This window comes from Emydura macquarii, unplaced genomic scaffold, assembly GCF_026122565.2.
Source record: "Emydura macquarii macquarii isolate MOO-44397 ecotype Brisbane River unplaced genomic scaffold, CSIRO-AGI_Emac_v2 contig_2768, whole genome shotgun sequence".
NCBI classification, from domain to species: Eukaryota; Metazoa; Chordata; order Testudines; family Chelidae; genus Emydura; species Emydura macquarii.
This window is the reverse complement of record NW_027132905.1, coordinates 50456818-50483576: the sequence shown is the minus strand read 5'-3', so window position 1 is coordinate 50483576 and position 26759 is coordinate 50456818. Positions and strand designations below refer to the sequence as shown.

At 56.1% G+C, this 26759-nt stretch overlaps 1 protein-coding gene across 8 annotated transcripts in view; it reads left to right on the top strand.

Moving 5' to 3' along the window:
* The window catches only part of ARHGEF10L (Rho guanine nucleotide exchange factor 10 like), a 125021-nt gene that overhangs the window by 79694 nt on the left and 18568 nt on the right, over positions 1–26759 (top strand). For 7 of the 8 annotated variants that reach the window (XM_067567555.1, XM_067567554.1, XM_067567557.1 and 4 more), the window contains 4 exons: positions 5787–5873; positions 6631–6863; positions 8122–8276; positions 18611–18756. In XM_067567555.1, the coding sequence (XP_067423656.1) occupies positions 5787–5873; positions 6631–6863; positions 8122–8276; positions 18611–18756 (621 nt within the window). Of the gene's footprint in view, positions 1–5786; positions 5874–6630; positions 6864–8121; positions 8277–18610; positions 18757–23677; positions 23928–26759 lie in introns of those variants that run through there. The other variant, XM_067567559.1, reaches the window with a different exon arrangement.

The window sequence follows — 26759 nt, the reverse complement described above, 5'->3', positions numbered from 1 at the left end:
TGGTCTTGGAGGATTATCGGATTGGATGCCCCTCCTGCGGGAAAGGTCCCTGGTGGAGCAGTCTGGGCGAGTCCTTGTGTGGCTTTTATGGCTAGAAGTCAGCAGAAGGCAGGATGGTGGCTCAGGGGCGGAAATGAAAGTGGTCTGCGGACCAGTGGAAATTCTAGACCCAGCATCGATGCAGTACCAAGTGTCACAGGACAGCCTGCTCTGGGTATCATGGTCAGCTTGCTCAAACCAGGGACCCCACTGTGCTAGGTGCTGTACAAACAGAACAAAAAGCTGGTCACTGCCCCAGAGAGCTGACGGAAATGGTACAACCTTGGTATGGTGTGCTACAAGCCCGGCAGCCTCTCAAGTTCCAGGAATGCCTGGATGGTGGCAGTCCCTTTGTGAGTTAAGATGCGTGCAGAATGCACTGGACTGGCACTCAGGAGATCCTGGCTTAATCTCTCTGTGCTCAGTTCCCAGCACGGGGAAACCAGCACTTCATTTCTGTCTGGCTCGTCTTTTTTGACTGTGATATCCTTGGGGCAAGGATGATCTCCCAGTAGGTGTGTGTACAGCACCTAGCACAATGGGACCTTCGTTTCAGTCAGAGCCTCTCGGCACTACCAAGATAAAAGGCAGCCAAGTTTGCCTGAGACAGGGGACACCGTGGGGATCCCATAGCAGGACGCTACAAACGACCCACATTCAGATGGTAGCTGCAGCACTTCAGGAAACAAGCCGGTGAAAGTGCCTGTTCGTTCTCATGCACAGTAATCAGGGAGGCGCGGGGATTAAGGATTGGCTGAAGAACTCTGTCAACGTAGCTACAGCTGTTCGGGATGGGGATTACCTACAGTGGCTGGAGAACGCCTTCCGTCGATTGTAGGAAGCATCTACGCTATGGTGTTGGGGCAGCGTAACTGCTGGTGTGCTGGGCCGCTGGAGTGGAGACACCCCCGGGGTTGCTTTGCCTTGATCAGCTGTGAGCCCCGTGAGCTGTCAGCCAGGCTCAGTGTTGCAGACGTTGTTGTGAGGCTGCACTGCTCCTGTGAGTGATGAATGACTAAGTCCTGCTAATGCCTCAGCCGGTTCCTTCCTCTCCGCGTGGATGTGGTGCTGATGTCCCACGGCCGGCTGCCTGGGGTAATTGACTGGACAAAGCTGGCTGCTCCCTGCATGCAGAGCCCTGCGTCCCTGGAGCCTCGGATGCAGGGCGTGAATCTGGCAAGGTCCTGGGGAGACAGGGAGGGGTGGACTCTCCTTTACGTGGGAGGCTGGTAGGCTGTGGGAGATGTGGATTTCCTGTGGCTTCTGCCCACTCCACCCCCAGCCACATCAGGAAATGTCCCCCTCGAAGGCGGCACGCGTGGGCGCATCCCAGCCGATTTGGCTTTTTGGATGCTGCCTCATCCTGGTCTACCACCCTGAAGTACTTAGAGGGATAAAGGCCCCTTATCCTAGATCGTCAAAAGCATTTTAAGGTCAATTAATCCTCCCAGTAGCCCGCTGAGGTAGGTGAGTCCCATCCTCATGGGGAAACTGAGGCATGGAGTCGCAGTGGCAAGAGTAGAACCCAGGAGTTCTGCCGTAGAACCATGGGGTTCGAAGGGGCCACAAGGATTATCCAGTCTAAAGCGCAGTTTTTGTTGGGTCTAAACCAGCGGGTCTCAAACTGTGGAGCACACCCCTGCAGGACAGCATGGAGGAATGTACAGGAGGGGGCGTGTGGTGGGGCCGAGGCCAGCCCCCACAGGAGATGGGGAGGCTTCCAGCCCCACTCCACCCCCAGACCAGCTCCGAGTCTCTATCCAGCTGCCAGCGCTGTCTCATGGTGCGTCATGGCTAACAGGTGTCAGCTAAGCCTGGCTATTCAGGTACCTGCCTATCTCCTCTTGCTTCTGTTTCAAAGGACGTGGCCTGTATAAGCCCCCCAGCCTCTCTCCTCCCACCCCAGCTTCCCCGTTGCCGTTCATTACAGACGCCACCCAATCAGCGCTCCGTCAGCAGATGAATTAGGACTCCTGAACGCTGGGGTTTCACCCAGTGACCGACAGCAACAGATGTGATGTTGTCGAGCTGCCGGCTCCCTTCCCCCTCCCCTGGCCGGCTCCAGTGGGACTGTTCGTCAGCAGAGGAACTCGTTCCTTCTGGAGCCCTCGCCGCCGTTTTGGCTAATTAGACCAAACGGCGGCATGTCTCTCTCCGGGGAGAGCAGGGCTGCGTGCGCGTTGCAGGCGCTCGGCTTTCTTCTCGGCCCTGCCATGGATTCTGCTCTTTGAGGCTGCACGGTTGTTGTTTAAAATGCTAATAAGGACACCAGCAGGACGAGTACAACACTCCCCTTCTCTTGTTGTTCATCTACAAAGTTCCTTTGCTTGGTAACGTCCTTCCCTCCTGTCCCCGTGGAGTCGGTGGCGCTTCCGTGGTGTCCTCTGACTTCAAACACTTACTGCCCGAATCTTGCTGGGCTCCCAGGAGCTGAGGACCTGCCAGTCTCTCTCCACCAAGCCTTAAACTTTCCAGATCCTCACCGAATTCAGACTAAGTCCTCTGGTTCTGCCCCTTGCTGTCGCTGTGTGACCTCCCCAGGAGTGGGCTCCGGCAGGGCATGGCGAATCAGCGCACAGATCTGCTCCAGCTCCTTTGCCAGGCAGATCAGGGTTGGTCCCCAATGGGTGGTGGCCTCGATCCAGGCTGGGCTTTACCTGGGACTGTGTGCGCCAGTATCGAGATGAGTCCCGGGCTCTGTGACTGTGCTTGGAGGAAGGAGGCGGGGAGGATGTGTCCGGGGGGGCTCTCTGTACTCACTCTCTCCCCTGTGGGGTTGCAGGAGGAAATGGAAAGGATCCCAGCTGGCTGTGCCCAAATCCTCGATGGGCTTCCGCACAGTGGAAGGTTTGAGGACGGGGGATATTGAAGCTAAGGGGAAAAGGCTTGTGAAGCAGGTTTGGTTCCACTGCAGCAAACCTCTTGCAAAGGGTTCCTACGCTGGAGTGGGGCCGATCCCAGCGAATCTGCGCCTGGGCTGGGTGCGCCCAGGTATCCGTCAAATCCCTGCGCTGAGGGGTTTGTTAGGGTGGCGACCGCCGGCTAAGGCTTGGACTTCTCCACCTTTTCCCGTCCGTTTTATTCTCTCCCATCCCCGCTCTCCTGCCACCCCCTCCCCCCGTTCACCACCTGATCCAGCACTATACAGCCCCTCCCTGCTCCGTCGACAAGAGCGACCTCTCCAGCGCCTTCCGAACAGATGGGCCGGGTCCCAGTGCCGTCGAATGAATAAATCATGTCCGTCAGTTAGTTAAAACGAAAACAAGGCTGGAAAAGCCTCCGTGAGAGGCTAATTGGGGTGCTCGTTAAAGAGCTAAATGCCATCAGCCTGGGCTGTAGCAATGGGAGATGGGGGAGCCCGTGGGACGTGCGCCCTTGAAGAGCGGTAGGGTTGCCAGTGCTCCAGGATTGTCCTGGAGTCTCCAGGAATGAAAGATGAGCCTTTAATTAAAGGTTGTCGTGTGATGAAACCTCCGGGAGTACGTCCAGCCCTAGCCTGGAGTTGAGTTACTTGCCTGGAGCTCTGAGCAAGTGCTGGATGGATGTGCCGAGTGGCCAGTTTGGCCGAGACCATCCGTCGGTCTCTGCTCTGGCCAGTGCATCGATCTGTTGTGGGCTGGGCATTGAGCAGCCTCCTACTCCCTTTCCACGTCCTGCTGCATGTCATCCGTGTCCGGCTCTTGGCTTCTTGGGAGCCTCGGGATAGGTGAGCCCTGTCCCAGCATCTGGAGCGGGTCGTGGTGTCTGCCCCACTTCATCCATGTGCCCAGTGGAAACAGCAAGTGGGGGAAATGGGGGAGACAGTTCAGTGCCCAGGGATGGGCCAGCCGAGGGGCAAACCTGGCCCACACGCCCCACAGGTGAGAGCTCCCCCCCACCAGCAGAGGAATCCGCTCTAGGAGCTGCTCTCCATCGCCAATGGTGGCGTTGCCCACCTGCTTCGCCTGGGGAGGTGGGATTTCAGGCCTGGGGGAGGGCGGATGGGCTTCCCACTGCTGCCCTCCCTCACGGGTTTGCTGGGTGCAGGGCAGTCAGTGTGCTGGGCTCATAGGAGCTGTGCTGGCCGAGGCTCCTGCGGGACTGCACCCAGTCAGCAAATCCCTCACCGGCCAACACCACCGACTCTTTGGGCGAGGTTAGCCTCTGCCCTCCTTGCCGGGCCCATGGTGCTGCCATAGCCTGCCTTTGCTGGGCTGGATGTTGCATGGGGAGCCCTGCGCACCACTTCGTATCTGCAGATTTAGCCCTGCAAGAGATGGATGTTCCGACTTGCCCACACCCGAAGCTCGTTTATGATCAGGCATGTCTAAACAGACCCATCTTGCTCCCCTGAATGTGCCCTGGGTGTGTCTCCTCTGCTGCCTTTTTTTGCTGCCAAAACCAAGGGTTGAGTGTAGAGCCATGGGAGTGCAAGCTGGGCCGTGGTCTGACTTGCGTGTCAGCGGCTCTGAGCCCCTCTCTGTCAGGGTAAGAAGGAGAAAAGATACGTGTCTGTCTGCGGGCGTGTGCACAGGTCCCAGACTGACTTTGTGGCAGAGGAAGCTGGAAAAGTCCCACGTTTGTCTTAGTAATTGGAGTCTGTTTGCTTCGAGAGCTGCTGACGGAATACAGATGTAAAAGAGGGCTTGGGTCTAAATCCCCCCACTCCCTCCGAGACTGTTTGTGGGTTTTGCAAAGGCAAAATAGCCTAGTGGTCAGAGCAGGGAACTGGGAGCCAAACCGATCTTGTCTGGTTTGTGCCCCAGGAGTTCATTTGATACTCTGCCTCTGAGGCGGATCTATCTGCATTTGTGTCTCCCTCCCACCCCCAAGATATGTTGCTCTGTGGTTGGAAAAAGCTCCAAAGTTCGGCTGTAACTGTAGGAGGCTCACTTGGTTCCATAATGGGACCTGCAGACAGGGCGCCTGGCTCCGTTCCTGGCTCAGCCACCAGCTTGCTGCATGACCTTGAGCACAAATCCCTTTGGGTGAGACTTTCAAAGAAGCCCATGTGATTGATCCTAAGCTCTGATCCCGAGTCACTTTGGTGCTGCTGAAAAACCTGTCCTGGGCCTGCCGGTGTGTCTGTTGCCCCATCTCCTAATAGAGCTCCTTCTCTACCTCCTACGGGAGCGAACGTACTCATTTCCAGAGGCGTGGGATCTTAACTCCGGATGGCATCGGATTCCAAACTGAAGCCGGGTTGCGAGGGTCAGAGGCAGGTTTTGAGATCTCGCATGCGTGCTGGAGAGTGGCTGTTCGCCCTCTCCTCTCCCCCGCCCCAGGAAGACTTCCACTGAACTGAGATCTCTGTAAATATCCCATACGCCCGTCTAGAGGCTGGCTTGGGAAAACCGGACTTCAAAATGGTGCCTCTAAAAATGGAGCTTCAAAATCCCCCGTGCCCAGAGCTGGAGGGGAGGAATCGAGCGTTTAGTGACTCCGCTGGCAAGTGAAATGTCCAGGCTTGTCTGCAAACCGTAGATCGCTCTGCCAGGAGGGCTGGGGGAGTCCAGAGGGCCCTTTCTCTACCTTGATGACTCTCGTCATCGTGCCGTGTGCTGCTGTGGTTCAGAGAGCAGCTGATCCAATTCCACCGCGCCGTACATTGGGGTGCATGCAGAAGGGTGGTGGAAGGGCCAGCGGGAGGAGAGCATTTCTGGTCCGTTGGCTGGCTCTTGCATTTGCCTTCATGCCCATAGAACACGTCCCAGCCAAACAGTGTGCGGGCATCGATTGATGGCAGCGTGTCCCTGTCTCTCTTCTAGCTTGGAGCTGTGGTGCACAGTCCTGTCCAGTCCTCGCTGCTGGGCTTCTCCGCCGTCAGCACCTCCCTACCGCAGGGGTATCTGTGGGTGAGTACGAGCTGAGCTGGCCTGTGTGGGGGGCAGCTCCTGAGAGTCGAAGGCTGCAGCCTCCCGCTAATCCCAGGTGGGGCTTGCCCCAGGAGGCCCGAATTAGTTCAGGCTGGGGGTGCTCAGGTACCACGGTGATGGGCAGGGGTGTGAAGAGGACAGATGCTTTGTAAGGGATTCAACTAAATTCATCATCCTGGTCAGTCCAGGCCAGTGCGCCATTGGTGCCATTTGCCTGCATCAAACAGAAGGAGGTGGGCAGTGAAATGCAAAATCCCCAGGGATCCCTGGTCCTGGGGTGGTGGTTCTCCCCTGGAAATCCCATGTTAAAGCAGGGCTGTGTTTAAGCTTCCCAAAGTAATGGCAGTAATTAACCCCCGGGGTGCTGCCTGGTGCCTCTGCGGCATGGGGCAGAGGCCTCCGCCCTCCAATGCTCCTTTTGGGAGGTCCTGTGCAGCTCGCAGGCCAGGCAGGGCCGTTCTGCTCAGCCAGTCAGACCCCCATAGCCCCAGGCAAGAAAGCCTGACCCAGCGAGTCTGCATCAAGCCCAGTAACCTGTGACGCGTGGGAGGAGCTGCCATGGGATGGCCCAAGTAGCTTGTCCATCCCAATCTTCACCCAGTGGCAATGCTGGGGAGAAAACGGGGCACCGTGTTGTTTGCAGTGGTGATGAAGGTGTCAGAGGTGCAGGGGATATTCCAGCCTGCAGGGGCAGACGTTAAAAGCCCCCTCTGTGCGGCTCTCTGTATCCCCCCAGGTCGGGGGAGGCCAGGAAGGGGCAGGAGGCCAAGTTGAGATCTTCTCGCTCAACCGCTCGGTGCCCCGCACGGTGAAGTCCTTCCCCGTGGCCTCCCAGGTGCTCTGCATGGAATACATTCCCGAGAAGGGCGAGGGGGAGCAAGAGCAGGGGACAGCGGAGGATCCGAGAGCGGCAGCCGACCAGCCCCCCGCTCCGCATCCCGCCATCTGCCTGGGGCTGCAGGACGGCAGGTGAGCTGTGGGCTTGGGCTTTCAGAGGTGCTTTCTCCTCCTAGTGGTGTCCTAGCCTCGCTGTCTCCTCCATGGAGGCCGGTGTCCCCCTGGCACCTCCATCAGTCGGCCACCGTGACCGCCCGGCCGCCATGCTGTGCGTTAAACGCCAGCAGCCTACTGCCGCCAGTACTAAGAGCTGGCGGCTGGCGGGCTGCAGTCATCCAGCTAGCTGCCCCGTCCGTTGTTCTGCCCCTGGGCTTTCCTCCTCCTCCCCCGCATCCCAGGAGAATTTGGAAGACACCCAGCGTCTCCCCCCCACAAATCTCAATTCTTACGTCTCCCTCCCCTGCCGCTGCTGTGGCTACCACGCCTGGACCAACAGACGGGGCTGTGTGGTGAGCTTCTCAGCTCTTCCTGGAAAGGGTCTCTGATTTTTAAGGCTGTTCCTTTTCCCCCAAATTCTTCCTGCCTCCTCCAGCCTGGACAACGGAAGGCAGAGGCCAGGCTCTGGACAGTATCTGCAAACCAGATGAAGTAGATTACTCCCCTCTTCCCCCCGGTCTATCCCCCGTATCCGTTCCTGCACCTTGTGGTCTTGTCTCCACTTGATGCCGGAGGGATTCTGACTCCTCTGCCCGTGCGGGTAAGAACAGTCTCCTTTAGGAGCCGACTGTTTGCAGCAGCAGACCTCCTGCACCAGAGAGGCGCTTGCAAAGACGGCGTTGTCATGCTCTGGGCACTCCCGGTTTTCCCAGGCGTAGCTTTGTTTCTCTGGAAATCCTGGCATTGTGTGTACTGATTTGCCCACCGCTGTCTCTTTGCTCCGTTCCTGCCCACCGGTGAGCCAAACCTGATGGCACCCACTTGTCCCTAGGGCGGAGGTTTGAGTTTGGCATTTTAGGCGCCAGTCATGCTTTCAGCAGCAGCCTGGAGGGACCCAGTCCAAGAGCTCCATGTTCAGAGGGAGCTGTCTGCTGGAGCCAGCGCTTCCTTCCTGGCTGTGACCTCTCCCTGCCCCGCCACCTCCATCCCACAGGGAATGCAGCTCCCAGGTTAAATCGTGTGCATGGGGGAGCTATGCCGGACCTTCCTCTGTCCAGGAGCAGAATGGGTGGAACAGAAACATGAGAAATCAGCCTTCAGACCCTGCTTCATGCAGGCGGCTTGGTCGGGCCTGCTCCTGCTAACCCTCTGTGCGTGGAAATCCACCGCAGTCAATGTGCTCTTGCTCCAGGTGCTCACCATCATTACTTCTCTCCTTCCCCCTCCTGTCCAGCATTCTGGTGTACGGCAGCGTTGACACGGGCACTCAGTGCTTGCTGACCTGCAAAAGCCCTGGACTGCAGCCTGTCCTCTGCCTGCAGCACAGCCCCGACTACCTGTTTGCCGGACTGCAGGATGGAACCATAGCTGCTTATGCCAGAAACAACGGTGAGCCTGGGGCGACGGGCGCTCTGCTTTTGACTTGCCTTCCCCACAGATCCAGAATGAGGTCGGGGGAGACAGGAATGGCCTCCCACCTTCTCCCGGGTCCAGTGTGTTCCTCTCACCTTTGCCCTGGCTGGAGCAGGGTCTCTAGTTAACCCTTTGCTGTTTGTGGCACTGGAGCATTGCCTGCAAATCTGGCCTGGAGCCTGGGTGTAACATGCCCAGTGCTACCTGGGAGGGGTGGAATTGGATCTTTACAGCTTCCGTGTGCGGATGCGGACTAGTGGACTGGAGAGTAACACGGCATGTTCCAAAGGGAAGGATGGCTCAGTGGCACAGGTTAGCCCCTACGATGCGGCAGTCCTGGATTTCAATTCCCTGCTCTGCCACAGACTTCCCCTATGACCTTGGGCAAGTCACTTAACCTCTCTGTGCATCATTTCTCCATATCTAAAACAGGAATAATAGCACTGCCATACCTCACAGGGGTGTTGGAAGGATATACGTGTCTACGATTGTGAGGCACTTTGATACTGCAGTAATGAAGGCCAGAGGCGTACCAGAGAGAGAGGATGTGATATGAAAGTGTTCCATAGACAACAATAGTTAACAATATATCCAGGGTCCTGACTGGATTTACTGGTCTGCAGTTTTCAGTCAGTTGTGTCAGTCTCTTGGCTGTTCACACACAGGAATTGTGGCCTGATTACATGGGAAGTGTGCTGGGTGATTGGATTGTCCGAGGGGGCCGTCACAAGGAGAAAAATACTTAACTGACCCTACAGAAGGTCAGACTTGTCCGAACCTTCCCTGGGCCACGTAGGGAAAGTTGATCCAAGATGATTTCCACGTGGTTTTTAAAACTTTATTTCCCGCCGTTGCAGATATATAGATATAGACGCTAACTGGCTGTTCAGAATGTAATCGCTGGAATTCAGGGTTCGTAACAGCTGCAGAAATAGAACCCCCTTTGAGAATTGTAGACTAATTTCCTGTTGATTTGGTCGTCACTTCTCTCTGGCATAGAAGACACCAGTTGTCTCCAAATGACTTTTAAACTTCCTGGTGCTAAGTTCTAGATGGACAAGGGGCGTTTGGTCAGATCCAGTCAATCCAATGGTCTGTCAGGCTATGCAAGCGTTGCCCACATATGGAAAAAGTGACATCTCTCGGGATCCCTTTTGCCTTTGCCAATTTCTCATTTCTCCAGGAATGTTCATTTACCAAAATAAATTGAATCCAGCCAGGCAGCGGTAACCACACTGAGACTGATAATGTACATGCCTAGATGGAGGGAACTCCCGGGTGAAATTCACTCCTCTGCTGAGAGCCAGCGCAAAGTCCCAAATACCATTCAGGTTCTCAGAATAGGCCGAGCGTGGTTTATGCATTCTCAGTCGTCATCAGGGCTTGAACCCGTGTCCTCTAGAGCCAAGAGCATGCACGCCTGCACCTTGAGTTGAAGGACTAAGAACTTATGCTGGCATCTGTAATAGACTCTCTATGGAAGATGCCTGAATGGTGGGTTGTGCAGAGATTTTGTGCTATGGATGACTTTCCCCCCCGCTGGGCTGGATGCTGTATGTAATGGAGTTAGGGTGGTGAATACCCTCTCCTCCGGTCCAGAGGCCTCTGCTTTGCCTCCTCTCCCTGCGCTGCATTAAGCAGCTGGCATGGCCGTGTCATCACCACCTGTTCAGGGCTATAAACGGGTGTTTGTGCAGAGCTCTTACTCCACTTGGCAGTGTGTTGGTTTTTTAAATTAGTTTTTGATACGGCATTTATAGGTTTTAATTAAAGGGGGAGAGGCAAAAAGAAAAAAAGCCACCTCCCAGACAGACAAGGGTGGGTGTGAATGTAAATACGCACACGTATCTGCAGGGTTCCTGCAGCACAGAGCTCTCACTCTGCTGGTTACATATGGTGGGGAACCTGGCTCTCAGCTCCATTGCCTCCCTCCGTCTCTGCTGATCTCTCCTCTCCTTCGCGCTGATATGTCTCCACTTCTTCCCTGCCTCTCCCCTGTGTTGGGCTTTTCTTTTCGGGGGGGATCCGGCTCCCTGGGTGTCGTACGGCTTTAATGATCTGCCACTATGTGCCTCCTTCCCTTCTGTCTCTAGTGCCAGGGGTTACCCGTAAGGGCTGAAGGTTGGTGAAGTGGCTGGGATGGCGGGGTGGGTGGAGGGACAGGAATGAGTGTCTTGGCTTGTTCTTTCTTAGCTGGTTTCTGCTCACAGTTGCTCTTGGTATCTGCCCTGGCTTGTGGTTAAAGGGGTAGCAGAACAGCATGGCACTCACCTGCCAACCCACAGGGAGTGTGTGGTGGGGCTCTGGCGTTGGTTTGCAGGGGTTCCAGTGAAGACTTCCCTGGAGTTCTGGTTCACAGCTGTTCACCCTGGCCCCTGAAGGTGGCTTGGTGCTGTCTGCTTGTGTTTTCACCACTGGTTCACCTGCACCCGTTGCCAGTGTCAGGGAGATGGCCGGCACAGGGGCCAGGTGCCGGGGTTCCAGGCGTGGTGCGGGGGGAGGTCGGGGGCGTGGGTTCCTTCTCTCTGAAGTCTGGCTGTTTTCTGGAACGCGTGTGGAGTTCTCAGGGCTGGTGGTTTTGCAAAATCATCTCTTTGGCTTTATCAAGTGAGCAGATTCCCTCTGGTGCCTTTCGGGGACAGCAAACACGAGCCCTCGTTTATTACAGATTCATTTTTCTGGCTCCCACTGCTCCTTAACGTTCTGGTGAAGCCATGGGAAATCTGGGCAGGACAAATCTTTGTCCCTGAAAAGCGCAGTGACGCTGGACCAAGGCCAGTCAGCCCTACCCGGGGTCTGTGATCGGGTCTCCCGCGGACGGGAAGGATCTGCAAGGAGGAAACTCGAGGGCTCCATCCCATTGCCCCTGCCCGCCCATATAAACCGCACACCCACCAATGTGGTGCCACTAGGTCTCTCTGGATGCGGATGGTTCCCATCCCGTTGAGCCCATGCTAGGGGCCCAATCCTGCAAGGTACTGAGCACCCTCGACGAGTACAGCTGGCCACGTGGGGGATTCAGACCTTGCCCTTGGCCCTCATTCAGCCAACAGCTGGTGTGGAGCAGCTCCGCGTCACTTCACATGGGCCCCACTTCCAGAAGCAGGGCCCAGCCTTGTCTCGTTGGTGGAAGGGGCTTGAATAGATGAGGGTCCGGGGTTCCAATCTCCAGGAGCCTCCCTGGGTTTCTGCCTATGCCATGGCAGCTAGGCAGGGCGCTCTGGTCACTGGAGTGCAGAGAGCCGGGATGTCCGGGTGCCGTGACTGTGGCACAGAGACCAGTCACAAGTGCGCCTTGGTTCACCGCATGTGGAAGGGTGTTTCTCTTTGGCACATCAGGAAAAAACCCTGTGTCTGTGAGAATCCTGTGGGTCCTGATTGCAGGGCCTGGTGTGGATGGACAGGATGGATAGTGGGTGGCTCTGATGCCTGGGAAATGCACTGTCTTCACTGCGAAGGTACTGTCTCCCCCCTGGGGTGCCCCCTTTCACCCAGTGCTCTGCCTGCTTTCTCAGCAAAAGAAAGGCTTTAAGAAGAGGGATTCATAAAGCTCCCGCTGCAGCTTTTCTGATTAATACGACCCTCAATTATTCATGCGCTCCTTCTCTCTGGGCTGCTGTTACAATCCGATCCACTCAGCTGCCGCCGCCTCTCAGCAGAGGTGAGCCCGGTGTCAGGCAGATGAGCCCAGGGAGGCTTCATTCCCGCTGGGATTTCGGTGGCTAAGTTCAGCTCCTGACCTCTGGAATTACTGACCCACTCACCCCATATAACCTCCCCCCCCCCCCGCCCTAGGAGTGTAGGGAGCAGAGCACCGAGGGAGGGTTGCGCAGTGGGAATGTCGCAGAGCTGTGTCCATTCATTGCACCTATCAAGCATCACATTCCCCCTGTAGGACTGTCCCGCTTTAAGGAGAACAGTCTACTACTGCTGCTGGTAGATAATGGAGCTACTCCCGTAGCCCAAGTGTAGAAGTTTGAGGCTGCGTGCCAAATGTTCACACGCCACCACCAGCCCACAGAGGGGGTCACTCCATACCCCTGGGGCTGGCTGGGTGCCTGTAGAGGTGACGGCAGTTTAGCAGTCCATGAGGCCCTGGGATCGTGCCCTGGATATGGTTGGCAAGGCATTACACAAGGCAGTGACTGCTGTGTGTGTGCTGCCTTCTGCCAGTCCTCAGCCTGCAGCTGGAGCCTCTGAAGATTAGAGTGTGCAGAGTCATTCTTCGTCTGCATGGGGCCCAGGTTCCCACGCACTGAACAGAGCACCTGTGCCCGGGAAGGGGCCAGGATCACATGGGTGCAGCCCCCTGGTCCGTGGGCAGTGCCGTGCTCTGGCTTGGGTGGGCGTTTGCCCGGAAAGGCAGGGAACGTAGAGAACAGCGAAGGGTGTGTGCGGCGGGACCGTAGCGAAAGGAGCAGGTGAGGGAGGCTAATTCCTGAGCTGCAGTGTGATCCCAGGTGATGGGTCACTGCTGATCGCCATCCTCCAGGTTTAACGTGGAGCTTGGCAGTCCAGCCTTCCCAAGCCTTCGGTATCCTTCCTCTGATGGATGCCCCTGGCCAAAAAGGGGGGTGGGAGGGCATGCAATCCAGGATGATGGTGTATAAGCAGCATGACCCGGCAGAGTCCTCCATGCCCTCTTCTGCTCAAAGGAGCTCTCCTAAGGGCTTCGGCTCAGACGAGTCCCCCCGGGCTTCGCCAAAGGGCTCTGGTTCTCTCTCTAACCTCAGATATCCGCAGTCTCACGCCAGGGTCCAGGCCTGCCAGTGGTGGAGTGCCGCACGGTGGGGAATGGCCCTTTTCCAGTTGACCTCAAAGGGCCCTGGCTTTGCCAGCGCTGCACAGGGCACGTGTCAGGGACCCGGGGATGTTTTTAGGAAGTGCCGAGCTAGAGAGAGCATTAAGGCTGCCTGGAAAGCCTGAGAAATCCAGACTGGTCAGAACTGGTCCGGGTTGAGTGACCAGGGTGCCCCAATGCTCTCGTTGATAGCGGCCGGTGAAGATTAGGGGATCCTTTCCTCTCCCGGCTGGTGTGTTCCCATCAGAGTCTCCTCTGTGGGTGTACGGGAAACGTGTGGTGTCCTGTTTGTGTTACGAGACCTCCCCGCACCGTTACCTGACTCGGACGTAGCGATCGCTTTCTGTGCCGAGGCTTCTAGGGGCGGAGGTGTTGCTGAGACCAGCTGGTGAGCGTGATGCCTTTGGGAAGCTGCGACGTTTCTTTCTGTGCTATTTCCCTCACTCCTCCTCCTTGACCAGAAGGGCAGAAATTAGCAAAGCATCTGTTTATCCTCCCCTTCCTCTTGCTTGGCTGGAGGCCAGCGTCTCAAGCTTTTCCTCCATAAAAGAGCTATTTGTAGTTCCTTCCACTTTGCTTCTCGGAGAGCAAAGGAGTCTCTGGGTCAGAGCCCCAGCTGGTACAAATCAGGGTAGCTTCGCTGAAGTCAGCTGGACTGTGCCAACCTACACCATGTCTTCCAAACCCGGAAATTGACCAGTGGTTTAACAGGTTGTTTTCAGTCTCTATTTTCAGTTCTTCTGCAGAGATTTTTGGTGTGATCCACCTGATGAAGGCTGGGTAAATAATTCAAGAAGAAATATTTCCATAAATTCTCTTGCAGATTCCTAAGCCGAAAGTAACTAGTCTGTTATGTGGCTTCATTTGAAGGAATGTTTGTTGGAACAGCTGGTGTTAAGTGAATATTGCAAAAGGGCTCAGAGCTCCAAAAACCATCTGAGATTTGAAAACCAGGCCTTAGAGGGAGAGACTTAAATAGATTAAGATCATTATTTTATCAAAGAGAGGGCTGAGGGGTGACTTGATTACAAATTACAGGTACCAGGAAAAAAAAATCTGGCTTTAGGAGGCCCTTTGATTTAGTAGATGAAGGCATAGCAAGATCCAGTGGTTGGAAGTTGAAGTTTAAAAAAAAAAAATCATTTTGGGAATAAAATGCTGATTTTTAAGCGAGGGCAATTAGCCATTGAAACAGTTTAGCAAGGGATGGTGAATTCATCACTGTAAGGCTTTAAATCCAAATTGGATGTCTATAGTTCAACCTGCAAATTAATTGGCTCTGTAGTGTCACTTCAATAGCAGGAAAAATTTTCCTTCACTGCAGGAATTACAGGGTGAAATTCTATGGCCTGTGCTATCTTGAGAAAAGAAGACAGAGCAGGGGACCCGATGATAAGTCTTCAAATATGTTCAGGGCTGTTATAAAGAGGACGGTGATCAATTGTTCTCCGTGTCCACTGAAGGTAGGACAAGAAGTAATGGGCTTAATTTGCAGCAAGGGAGATCTAGGTTAAATAGCAGGAAAAACTTTCTAGCTATCAGGATAGTTAAGCTCTGGAATAGCTTTCCAAGGGAGGTTTTTAAGAACAGGTTGGACCAACACCTGTCAGGGATGGTCTGGGTTTACTTGGTCCGTCCTCCGCACAGGAGGCTGGACTTGATGACTTCTCAAGGTCCCTTCCAGCTCTACAGTACTATGGGATGCTGTGCAGGCCTGGCTATGAATGCTGGATACTCAGTGGTTCCTTGCAGGCATTAAAATCTGTGAATCTTTGCAGAAGTGACTATCAGATTGTCAATCAGGAGCATCTGCACTAGGAAGCTGGCTCCAAAAGCTAAGCTTATCCAATCAGGAAATGAACCATACCATGAGACTGTGTCCAGTCAAAACGGTGAGAGTTTTAAGGTATCGAATGCGAGAAAATGCTTATGATTGAGTTATGGGTGGAGACTTATTGTCAATGACAAGTTGGAGAGAAGCAAATTCTGTGCATGGACAGGGGAGAGATTTGGTGAATAAAAATTACCTAGTGAAGATGTCCTAAAGGTGCTGAGGCATCTGCACTGGAAACATCCCACCTGGGCTCTCTGCCATAGTGATGGGGAGGTGCTGGTTTGGGATTCCCTACCTAGGGTTGAGTTCAGTTTGGGGCTTAAAGCAGAGATTCAACCTCTCTTTTGTCTGAAGAACATAGCTTGTCCTCCCCAGACTTACAGCACTTCCCCGTTCAACAGGCATTGCGCAGGGAATGGTTCTTCCAAATCAGCAGCAGACTGGGCTGCATTAGGAGGAGCATTGCCAGCAGATCGAGGGAAGTGATTATTCCCCTCTCTTCGGCACTGGTGAGGCCACATCTGGAGTATTGTGTCCCGTTTTGGGGCCCTCCCCACTACAGGAAGGATGTGGACAAATTGGAGAGAGTCCAGCGGAGGGCAATGAAAAGGATTAGGGGGCTGGAGCACATGATATATGAGGAGAGGCTGAGGGAACTAGGCTTGTTTAGTCTGCAGAAGAGAAGAATGAGAGGGGATTTGATAGCAGCCTTTAACTATGTGAAAGGGGGTTCCAGGGAGGATGGGGCTAGGCTGTTCTCAGTGGTGGCAGATGACAGAACATGGAGCAACGGTCTCAAGTTGCAGGGGGGGAGGTATAGGATATTAGGAAAATCTTTTTCCCTAGGAGGGTGGTGAAGCACTGGAATGGGTTACCTAGGGAGGTGGAATCTCCATCCTTAGAGGTTTTTAAGGCCCGACTTGACAAGCCCTGGCGGGGGTGGTTTAGTCGGGGTTGGTCCTGCTTTGAGCAGGGGGTTGGACTAGATACCTCCCGAGGTCCCTGCCAACCCTCATCTTCTAGGATTCTATGAAACTGAATGTGAAGCTGAACTTCCCAGTCGAATCCTGCATCCAAACTTCTCAGAGACCAAGGCTCTCTGTCCCAGTCCTTGTGGCCCTTCAGGTCGGGAGGCTGCAGCTCCGATCTCTCCAGAGCTGGGAACTATCGCAAATGCTGCTTTGACAAGTGCTGATGACACTTAACACAATTGTTTGTAACTCTCACTTGGTGGGTGCTACCATACCTCTGCTTCCCGGCCACCCCGGCAACTATCGCAGCCTGCTATTGACACAGCCGGCAGAGTCCCTCCTTGACTTCAGGCGGTAGGGTCTCCTGCTGTGGACACTGCAGCATGTGGGTTCGGGATAAAGCCACAGCTTGATCCCCTCTGTAGCCCACCCCCTTCTGGGAGCGTTCAAGCATTTTTGAGGCTTTAAAACAAAATACCTAGCTGAACTCTTCAGAACAAAATGCCCATCGCTCAAGCGACTCACCCACACTTCTTCAAATAGACCTGCTGACTCACAGGAGAAATGTTGACTCATGGAAGCTGGTTGAATCCTAGGAATTGCCAGGCTGGGTCAGACAGGAGGCCATCTAGCCCAGGGTCCGGTCTCTGACGGTGGCCAGCATCAGAGGCAAGGAAGGTGCAAGACACCGTGAAGTTGGGAGTCTAGGAATAACTTACTCGTGGGCGGCTGGGAAACATTCATTCTTGAACCCGTTCGAGTGGGTGGGTGAGGTTCTGTGGCCTGCACCGTGCAGACTAGATGATCACGAAGGTCCCTGCTGATCTTAGAGGCTGAGGCTGGCCTGTGCCCTGCGGCAGGAGGCGTTCCTATCCCAGCTCGGCACCACAACGTACAGCCATTGAGAAACCCCCAGAAGCAGCACGTGCCTGATCTCCCCCGGTTCCCCGCGCAGCACCGCACGCCATTGGCAGCAGCCTCTCTCTCTCATTCTCAAGTCTCTGGTTTCTCCTCTAACCGTGCGTCACTTTAATTAGAGCTTCCAGAAGGTCTCCGTTTCCCCGAAGAGTTGCTGCCGCTTTTTCCAGCTCTTTAAACCGTTTGCAGAGCCGCGTGCGCTGCGAGTCGGGAAGCAAAGGGATCTTTTCATGGTTCACGTCAGGCAGGTGCCAGGAGGGTCAATTTGCAGCAGGGGCTGACGATCAGAAAATTCGAGGGGTGGGGAGAGGTCATTCCCGCCGCGCCTTTTGTGGGGAAAGTGGTGCAGCGGGATGCCCTGATGAAAGAGCCGAGGCAGTTCAGTTCCTCTTAATGACAGGCCGGGCCTAGCGCGGGGAAGTGCAGAAGGGCACGGGAGGCTGCTGCACAGCTCTCAAATCCACCGTGCAGCCGTGTGGCAGTGCGCGTTTGTTCCATTGCAGTTCAAAGCTCCGGTATAAACCGGCGCGCGGCGCTGGTGCCACGGAACCGCTTCTCACTGGGCAGAGGTGCGTTGTCGTGCGTGTGAGCTGCGCTGTCTTAAAAACCCACTCCCCTCCTACTTCCCACGCCCAGCCTCTGCAATGCCCCCTCCCTCCTGCCCCATCTGTTATCTGAGAAACCCCCCCCTTCCTCCTTGGATTTGTTTAACAAACATCGCTGGGTGGCATCGGGAAGGTCTGCCAGGCTCGAACTCTCCGAGCAAGAGAGGGGAAATTGGACAGGGTCTTGTGCAATTAACAGCCCGGCAGGCGCCTGAGCCCGTTCCCAGCGCCCAGATGCCCTGCGAAGGAGGCTGTGAGCCGGCCAAGTTCTGCCAGCTGGTTCAGCCTTCCCCGTGACCTGCTCTCTGTGCCCGGATGATGGCAGAGGAAAGGAAGTTAAAGAGTTCCCTAGAGGCTGCAGCCCAAGTTCAGGCAGAGTAGCAAGGTAGCGCCGGCATAGCCGCTGTTGGAACGAAAAGCCGGCGTCGTCTCCATGCTCCCTACCAGCTCCCCGGTATTTCACGTTTCCCTGTGCAAGCAATCCCACGCCAGCCCCCCTCTCCTGCACCTGGCAGCCTGGTTATAAATAGACGGTGCAGCCTGTCAGGGCTGCAGGGAAGGGAACTGCGCTTGTTTTCCTGCTGCAGCGTTAAGGGTGTCGAGGCAATAGCTGATACTTGATTCATGGGGGAAGGAACCATTGTTGCCCTACTGAGCCGGCAACCCGACTTCCCGTCCAACCCCTCTCCTCCTCTGCCTCCAGCTTGTCTGAAGCCCTGCCCCACCCCTGGTGGGAACGCCTCTGCTGAGGGGTGCCAGGGCCAGGTGTAAGTGGGGAGCCCTTGCCTGGGTTCTGTGGAGAGCGTCGTGCGGATCCTGCCCGCTTTCAGCTGCTAAATCTCACTGGAAGAAGCTGCCAGTAGCCACGTCCTCTCCTGCGGTTACCTTTGCCTGGGAGCAGCTGCTGCGAGCGCCCCAGGGAGGTGGTGGGCTGGGGAAGGGGAGGCGGGATGGTCCGAGAGCGGGACTCGGTCTGTCTATTGAAATGTGGCTCATGCTACGCCCAAGCCAGAGACGCCCCGGTCTGGTTTTCCGATGTGGATCAGTCTGGTCGGAGCATCCTGATGGTAAAGACCTAGAGGGGGCGTGGCGGTCTGAGGTCTGAGCACGAGGTACCTTTCCGGTCTGTCCCGAGCGGTCTCTGATTTTGCTCTCCTTTTTGTTTTCTCCTCTTGCTGCAGGGGGGCTGTGGGATCTCACGGCGCAGCCCACCCGTCTGGAGGTGGGGACGGGACCGGTGCGGACCCTGCTGACGCTGGACGACACAGTGTGGGCCAGCTGGGCCAACCGCGTCACCGTGCTGGATGCTGCCAGCCTGAAGGCGCAGGTACGGCCTCGCATCAGATCGGTTCAGGGCCTCTGCCCTGTGCAGGGCGGGGTGCCAGGACTCCCTCCTCCTTCGGGGTGGGGCGTGGGGTTTCCTTCCCGTCTGCCCTCCCCACACGTACTCGCTCAGCCCCTTGAGCCACACGCTGGGTGACTGACCCTCTGGCCCCGGGGGGCCCTGCACTATGCTCCTAGCATTGCTACAATAAGCATCACCTGATGTCGACGACGCCTTTCCCCACCCCACCCCCCATCCGGGCTGGGAGTCCCAAGGTTTCCTGGCCTGGGCCTGCCGAGTGGCCGGGCAGAGGTTGCTCAGGCCGTGCGATGGCTGCTATTCTGACGGGGCAGGTGGCCGGGATGGGGCAAGTTTTGATTGCACCCTGAGAGCAGCGGGGGCAGACGGGTCAATGGGTCTTGTGATGGCTGAGGTGAGCGTGCACCGCTCAGTGAGCCTCTCTGCTCTCTCGCTCCAGGGGGCCGCTGGGACCTCTGGCTTCTGATGCATGCGGAGGGTGGCTGGATATGGGGCCGGGAAGGAAGCTGTTGAAAGCACCCACGTGGGGAGCCGGAGAGGAGAGTGGAGCTGTCACTGGTGGAGTGGGATGGGGACGAAGGAACCGTGTGTCTGGGGCAGCCAAGCAGCGATGCTGGATGCTCCGTGGTGACCGGGGACCCAGAGAGACCCTGGGGCCGTCCGGGTCAAGGCAGCGTGTGAAGCTGTGGGTGAAGACGGCACCCGAGCTACGCAGGGAGCAGAGGAGGGGTCTGAGGACAGGAGGAGTGCAGACGAGGACCCGCTGCGGGAGGGTGGATCGGAGAGAGGAGGGATGTCAGTAGCATGACGTGCAGCTGGGCTAAAGGATTGGGAATGCATGGGGGGCGGGGGGCTGTTTGCGATTGATCCCCCCCCCACATTGCAGCCAGGATCTCCTGCAGCCCCTGGGGTTGGCTGAGCTCTCCTGCCTCGTCCCAGATGCTCCCCAGCCAAGACAGGCTGATCTCTGCTCCCTCTGGGGCCAGCCAGCAGAGCCCCCGGCTTCGGTCCGAGGCCGCTGCTCGGGCGTGTCTACCGACCCGAGCTCGCTGTAGCTAACGCTAATACAATAGCAGGGTGGGCTAGCTTCTCGGGTGCATATCCTGGGACCCAGGCGGCTGTGACTTCACTGCTGGTCTTGTTGGAGCTGGTTCAGGTGTGTCCGCACGTGGTGCGGTTATGCCTCCGCCTGTAGTGGAGACAGACCTGTAGGGCTGGGCTGGCCTAGAAAATTAGATCCAGCCACGCCCCTGAGCGATGTAAGCAAGCTGACCCGAGTCTCTGCGTAGACAGCGCTCGGCCGACGGAAGAATTCTTCCATCAACCTGGCCACTGCCTCTCAGGGAGGTGGATGAACCCCAGCGACGGGAGAAGCCCCCGTCGGCGTTAGGCAGCGCAGACGCTGAGGCGCTGTAGAAGGGCAGTTGGACTGCGGTAGCATTTCAAGTGTAGACGAGCCCTCAGAGTGTCCCTTCCTCTGCTGTGACTGGCTGAGTTCCTGGCGACCGGGGCAGCCCTTCCTCTGCACCTGAAAGGGAAGCCCCCCCCCCCCCCCCCCCCCCCCCCCCCCCCCGTCTCTGAAAGACTGCAGAGAGCCTGTTCCGGGACGGGCTCAGCCAGGGTGAGCCCTACCTGCCAAAGACCAAGGCAGGATTTGCAGGCAGTGCCCTGGCTGGCCATTGCATGTCGCTGTGCACCAGCTGCTGCGGCTGACGGCATCAGCATTCTCTGGGCATTTCCGAGGCCTCCGTCCCAGGCGCGTTCCCTCGCGAACAGCAGCGAGGTCTCTAACGACCTGGTGCATTTCTCGGTTGAGCGCTCCCCGCGCTCCGGCCGGCCACTGCCTTCCTCGGAGCGCTCCCATCCTATTACTGAGATGGAGATGGGCCGCTCCCGGGCTGCGTGGGCCCCAGCCTCTCCATGCCGCCTCGTGCCTAATGGGCTGCGTTTCGATTGTAAATGTCCCTTGGCTTGCGGCGCGGAGAGGGGGGGAGCGTGCTCGCTTGGCGTCTATTAGCGTGCCGGGGCGCACTGCTCGTTAACCGACCCCCCCCCACTGCCCGCCAGCTCCCAGCCGGGGCCGAGTTAACCGTTTGCTGGTTGAGTGGGACAGATTGCGCTGGGCGAATGGGCCTGACACCTTCGTGTTCTAGTGATTCCACAGGTCATAGTGGTGCGAGACAGGCAGTGGCTTGGCAAACCCAAGGCAGGGGCAGCGTCTGACCCACTGGCAGTGAGCGTGGGTTGCCCCCGGGAGCCGTATCTTATGGTGTTTGTACAGTGCCAGACACAGGCCTATTCTCGGCTGGTCTCTGGGCATCTCCATGCTACAGATAAGTGTAGGAGTTCAGCCCACAGAGTGGATAAGGGCTCTACTACTACAGGAGGTTGAAGGAGATCTCCTTTAGCCCCAGTAGAGGCCTGTTCGGAGGGAGCTGAGGGATCCAGTCCCTGCTCCTTACATGACTGACTGACAGGCTCAGTTTCTCCAAAGCACCAGTACGTGGGAGGGCTCCGTTTAACAAAGGTCGGGTGCTTGGGAAGTGCCAGCCGCAGGGGTTATAAAAACCCCCATGAAGCTGGAGCTGGCCTCGGTCAGCCCATGCAGTCGGAAGGTACCAAATGCGAGGCTCAAGAGATTGCAGGCTGGGATCCTGAATCAGGTGCCGAGTTCAGGATTCAGTGGCTGGCACAGACCTCTCTCTTCCCTGAGCCTCCGGGACGGGGTGGGACTCGGAGCTCCCCCTGCTTTGGGCACTGGGTGTGTCGGAGAAGCGGGTGCTTTAAAATAGGCTTTTGTATTCTGTCGCTGTTTCTGACTCTGAAATGGTTAAAGAAAAACGTGGCGGCCCCCTTTCCAGTGCGTTAAAATAGCCAGTAAGCACCAGGGAGGTGGGGTGTGTGAGATGGGAGCTCACAAACACTGCCCGCACCCCAGCGCTCATGGCATGCAACGCCCCAGCCTCCCAGGGCTGGTACTTCCAGGCCAACTTCAGGGGACTCCTTACCCACGCTGCCGACTCAAGTCCCAGATGCCCCCGTTCACGGCAGCCTGGCGAGGGGACGTTGTGTTGCACTCTGAGCCAGGCTGGGGCGCACAGGTGCTGAGATTTTATGGGCCCTGAGCACAGGGGACCAAGTGGAGTTTTAGGCCGCTCTGGAGGCTTCATGCTGGGCATGGCGTGGGCCATCTGAGCTTGGATTTTGCAGGCTGGCATGTCAGTCCGGCACCATCCCCTCGCCTTGCCTGTGGGAGCTGCGGGAGACACTCCCCTAGTGAGCTGCACAGCGGGGGCTGAGTCAGGGTCAGGGAAGGAGGCCACGCCAGGGCTGGCGAGACAGTTCACGTGATCCCCGCGGGCGCTTGTTCCGAAAGCCGCCATTTCCCCCGAGCGGGGCAGCCCTGGTGGTGGGTCAGGCTCTCTCTGCAGCGACCTAGGTTCCTCCTCCCCCGTGGGCTGTGCGGCTGCAGCTCATTATTCGGTCCGGGAGTAGCACAAGCTTCCTGCTGATGATGGGCTGGACGGTGTCGTTAAGATGCTCTTTAATGTTTTGGCTGGGGGTGGTTTTTTTTTTGCGTCTCCTCGTTTGAGTGCAAACCCCCTGCAGCACGTGCGGCTCTCCAGCCTCGGCAAGAACCTCCTCCCCGTCGAGCGCCGTGTGCTGCGCGCCAGGCTGTCCGCTGAGTGGACTCGGTTGCATCTGCTCAGGCTGCTGATCCGGATAAGGCTGTTCTGGCTCTTAGGGCTCTGGTTAGCCCCAAAAGAGCCAGCCTGGCTGTGGCAAAGGGGACGGCAGTCGGCTCCTTTCTTCCACTTACAGGGCCACGCCGTTACACCTGTGCAAACCCACCCACAGCGAGAGGGGCTCCCCAGCTCCTGCGCAGGGGAGTCATTTTGGCCTCCTGGCCCTGGTTGCTGGGCGAGCGGGAGAGAAGCCAGCTTGACTCGCCAGTCCCAGGTGGGAGTGATAGGGTTCGCGCTTAGACCCCTCCTCTATCCCCGCTACCGTCTGTTTAAACTGAACTGGAGCTTGGAGTCTTGGAGACAAGCTGGGCGGCAAAGGGTGCTTGTGCTTCTAGTCACGTGTCTGAGTAGAAATGCACTTTCACCCCCCGGCGTATTGATGAGAGATGGTCTCACCCCTGTACAGCGGGGGAAACTAAGGCAGAGAGGCCAAGTGATTTGTCTGAGGTTACGCAGCAAGCCCACGGCGACAGGCAGGACTGGAAGCCAGGAGACCCGAGCTTGTGTCTGATCCGCTGGACTGCACTACTTCTATTCTCCATGCTGCCAGCCCTGGCTGGAGGAAGAGAATCTAGTACGGGCTGGTGTAGATCAGTGTTACCCCGCTGGAGCCAATGGGCCAGATCTCTGGGCCACACCCCGGGGGGCTAGAACAATTTTTAAGTGGGGGGGACTAAGAGCTGTTGAACCAAACCATAAACCCTGGATAGAGTGGAAACCACTTCAAGCCAGAGGATGCGGCAGCCCCCCCCCCCCCCCCCGCACCCTAGTTCCGGCACCTATGGCCGCACCTCACGATGGCTGCAATCTGAGCTTCCAGCCGCAGCCCAGCGACTGCACGGCACCCCACGGCCGGGCGAGCCGCAGCCTCTGCTTTTTGCTCTCCTGCTTTAAGAGCAATAATGTGCTAGCGGCTGTTAAAAGGGATCAATACCTCCCTTAGCCTGCGTTTTACACTGGGCCAGAGGACGGCCGAGGGGAGCGTGGGGGCGGGTGGGCGAGCTGCAGTCGTGTGGGGGCGGGCAGAGTCGGACGCACATATCGACAGCCCGGTTTCAATCGGAAAGCTGAGGGGCGGCGTGTATGGCACGAGGAGCGCTGGCCCTCTGCACGCACCAGCCCGTTCCCATTCTGTACAGGACCGAGGTGAACTCTAGACGTGTTTCGTGGAGAGCCGCTCCTGCCGCTGGCAACTAAAAAGAAAATGGACTTCCTTCTCCAGCACGGCCCTCTGGATACAGCTAATGACAGCCCACGCAGACATCGCACACGCTCCATCTCGCCGTCCCCACGCCCGGCCTGGCCGAGCAGGCAGGGAAGGGCGGGTGGGGAGCTCTTTTCGAGGAAGACTGAGGGCGACACCGGGGCACTTATTACCTGTAATTGCGGCATTTCGCGGCGTGCAGCCATCTGGGTGGAAGGCCACGTAGAAGCATCAGCGCTGTTTGCTGGTGATGCTCTTTGCCCTCAGGTGTGAGTGAGTGAAAGAGAGAGACAGACTAATAATTTCTCTTCCACACGCGGCCCCCCCTCCCACATCTGATTCTGTGTCTTTCCCTTCATGCGCCTGACCATCCCAGAGCCAGGTGAGTTCAGGGTCATACCCTTCCACCTTCATTTTAAATATTGCACAATTAGTTATGCAACAGACAGAAACCATTCAGATAAACAATAAAGTGGGTACCATAAGACAAAACAATAAGAAGTATAGATTTTACAACCACAACTGTTGACAAGTGATTCCTTGCCAAACAGAACGCTATCAAACAAAGTCTCTTGTAAACATCTTGAGATCTGTTTCTTTATCTGGTGGTGGTAGGTGCTATTAGGGCAGTAGCATCTTCTTAACAGCCCGATATTACGTTGTTTGATGTAATTTAGATGGGGATGTGAAGATGCGCCCCATGCTCCTTAGCTTATGGCTGCTGTCTCTCCTAATATGGCCGCTACTGCTTGGCCAAAGAACAAGGCCTCAGGTCTTCCACTATGGCCAATGTAGTCCTTGGGTGCACAAACGGGAATCTTGAGTGCGAGTAGAGTCTGTATTTGGCTGTGGTGTGACCATTGATGGGATGACTGGCCAGTTCTGGTGCCCACAATTCAGGAAGGATGTGGATAAATTGGAGGGGGTTCTGAGAAGAACCACAAGAATAATTAAAGGAGTAGAAAACGTGATAGGGATAGACTCAAGGAGCTCAATCTATTTAGCTTCAAGAAGAGAAGATTAAGGGGTGACTTGGTCACAGTCTGTAAGTACCTACACGGGAAACAAATATTTGCTACTGGGCTCTTCAATCTAGCAGAGAAGGGGAAAGGTAGGGTGTGATCCACTGGCTGGAAATTGAAGCTAGACAAATAAGGTGCACACTTGTAATAGTGAGAGTATTACAACTTACCAAGGGCTGTGGTGGATTCTCCATCGCTGACCATTTTTAACTCAAGATTGGATGGTTTTTCTAAAAGAACTGCTCTGGGAATTATTTTGGGGCAGGTCTCCAGCCTGTAATGTATGGCGGGTCAGATGAGATCATCACAGTGGTCCTTTCTTGCCTTGGAATCTATGAATCTATTCTCCTTAAGTCAGGTAAATGCTTAAGCACATTCTGTGTGTTTAAGTGTGTGAGGGAGTCCCGTTGGACTACTCCTGAGCTCTCATGGGTTACTCATGAGCACATGCTTAGCTGGATTGGGCCCAGGTCTCTGTCTGTGGCACACCGGCCAGGTGACATTCTAACTCCCATTAGTAGATGTACCGCATGGAGGTGTCTGAGTCCCCTGCTGCCTCCGAGTGAAAGGACTTGGTCCTATAACTCAAGCAATAGGAGCTCACCCTTTCCGATCGATAGGTCCCAGGTTGAATCCCTGCAGGCAATCCAGCTGTGCGTGTTGTTAGTGAATGAGGTGGTCTCTGAAAGCAGGGGTTCCCGAGACCTGCTCCCTGGGGGGTGAAGGGCTGTGGTACATCTACTGGTTGTCCGGCCAAGCGGTTACTGGCTCCTTGTAGCTTCTGCTGCCTCTCTATGGATCAAGACTCACGGTTGTAAAGAAGATCCAGGAGGCCTGTAAAAGCAGCTGGAAACAAGCATTCCCACAGCACTGAGCACTTTAATCTGTGTGATGCTTTTCCCCTCCTTGAGGTACAGATAGGGAGCTGAAGCCCAGAGAGGCTGTGATTTGTCCAACGTCACCCAGCAAGGGTGTGGCAGAGCAGGATATCTAACGCAGGTCTGTGGAGTCCCAGGTTCAACCCCTCACCATTGGGCCAGGTAGAGAAAACAGCAGCCACGTTGGGAGGAATGCCAACGGAACGGTGAATCAAACGTGGGCCGGGGGGAGAGTAAGTGAGAAGCTGGGGGTGGGCCCTGTGGTTACCTCTGTCCCAAAAACATGGCTCTAAGGGCCCGTGCCAGCAAGAGCATCGATGGATTTCTAGCTGTACGTGACTTCTGTGGTTACCGGAGGGCGCTATGGTGCGGCAGGTTGGTCCATGGCTGAAGGGGGGAAGCCTCCATGACGTCCACACGATGAAGTAATTTGGGATCCCCTGCTTCATGTAAATGATTCGGTTAGGTCCCCCTGACACCAGACTGGTTGGAATCACCTCTCCAGCCTTAGACAAGCCCTGTCATCTATAGGCACGAGCACCGGTCGGGGTGGAAGGATGAATTCTGAGCCTCGCTCTGCTCAGCCTGGCTCTGTTGGGCGGCCTTAGCCAAGTCACTGATGACCTGACTGTGAGGTGCTGAGCATCTGCAGCTCTACTGAAGTTGGATACCCAGCACTCTGGAACTCAAGCCACTTACCTTTCCTTCATTTCCCCATCTCTAAACGTGGATGACATCTGACCACCTTCCTCCCAGGGGCGGCGTTGCTGTAATTAACGCTTCTACAGCAGTTTGGGGACGTAAAGTACCATGTAAGCTCTGCTTATTGGCAGCTTCCTCCTCCCCACATGAGCTGAATAGTCGCTTAACCACATTATTACTTCCCTTATGACTAACATGAAGCGCCAGAAATATAATGGCAGGTCTGCAAACACTCCCTCTGGTTACGATATAAATAGTTTTTAATGGAGCGCTGCGTGATAGACTCTTGTGTTTTCATGAATGGGACAAAGTGCTGGATGATGAACCATAGGCAAGTTAATCCCCCGCTGGCTGAGAGAAGGGTGGAGGTAACCCAATAACTCTCTTTCGGCTCTCAATTTTATGCTTCAGCAGT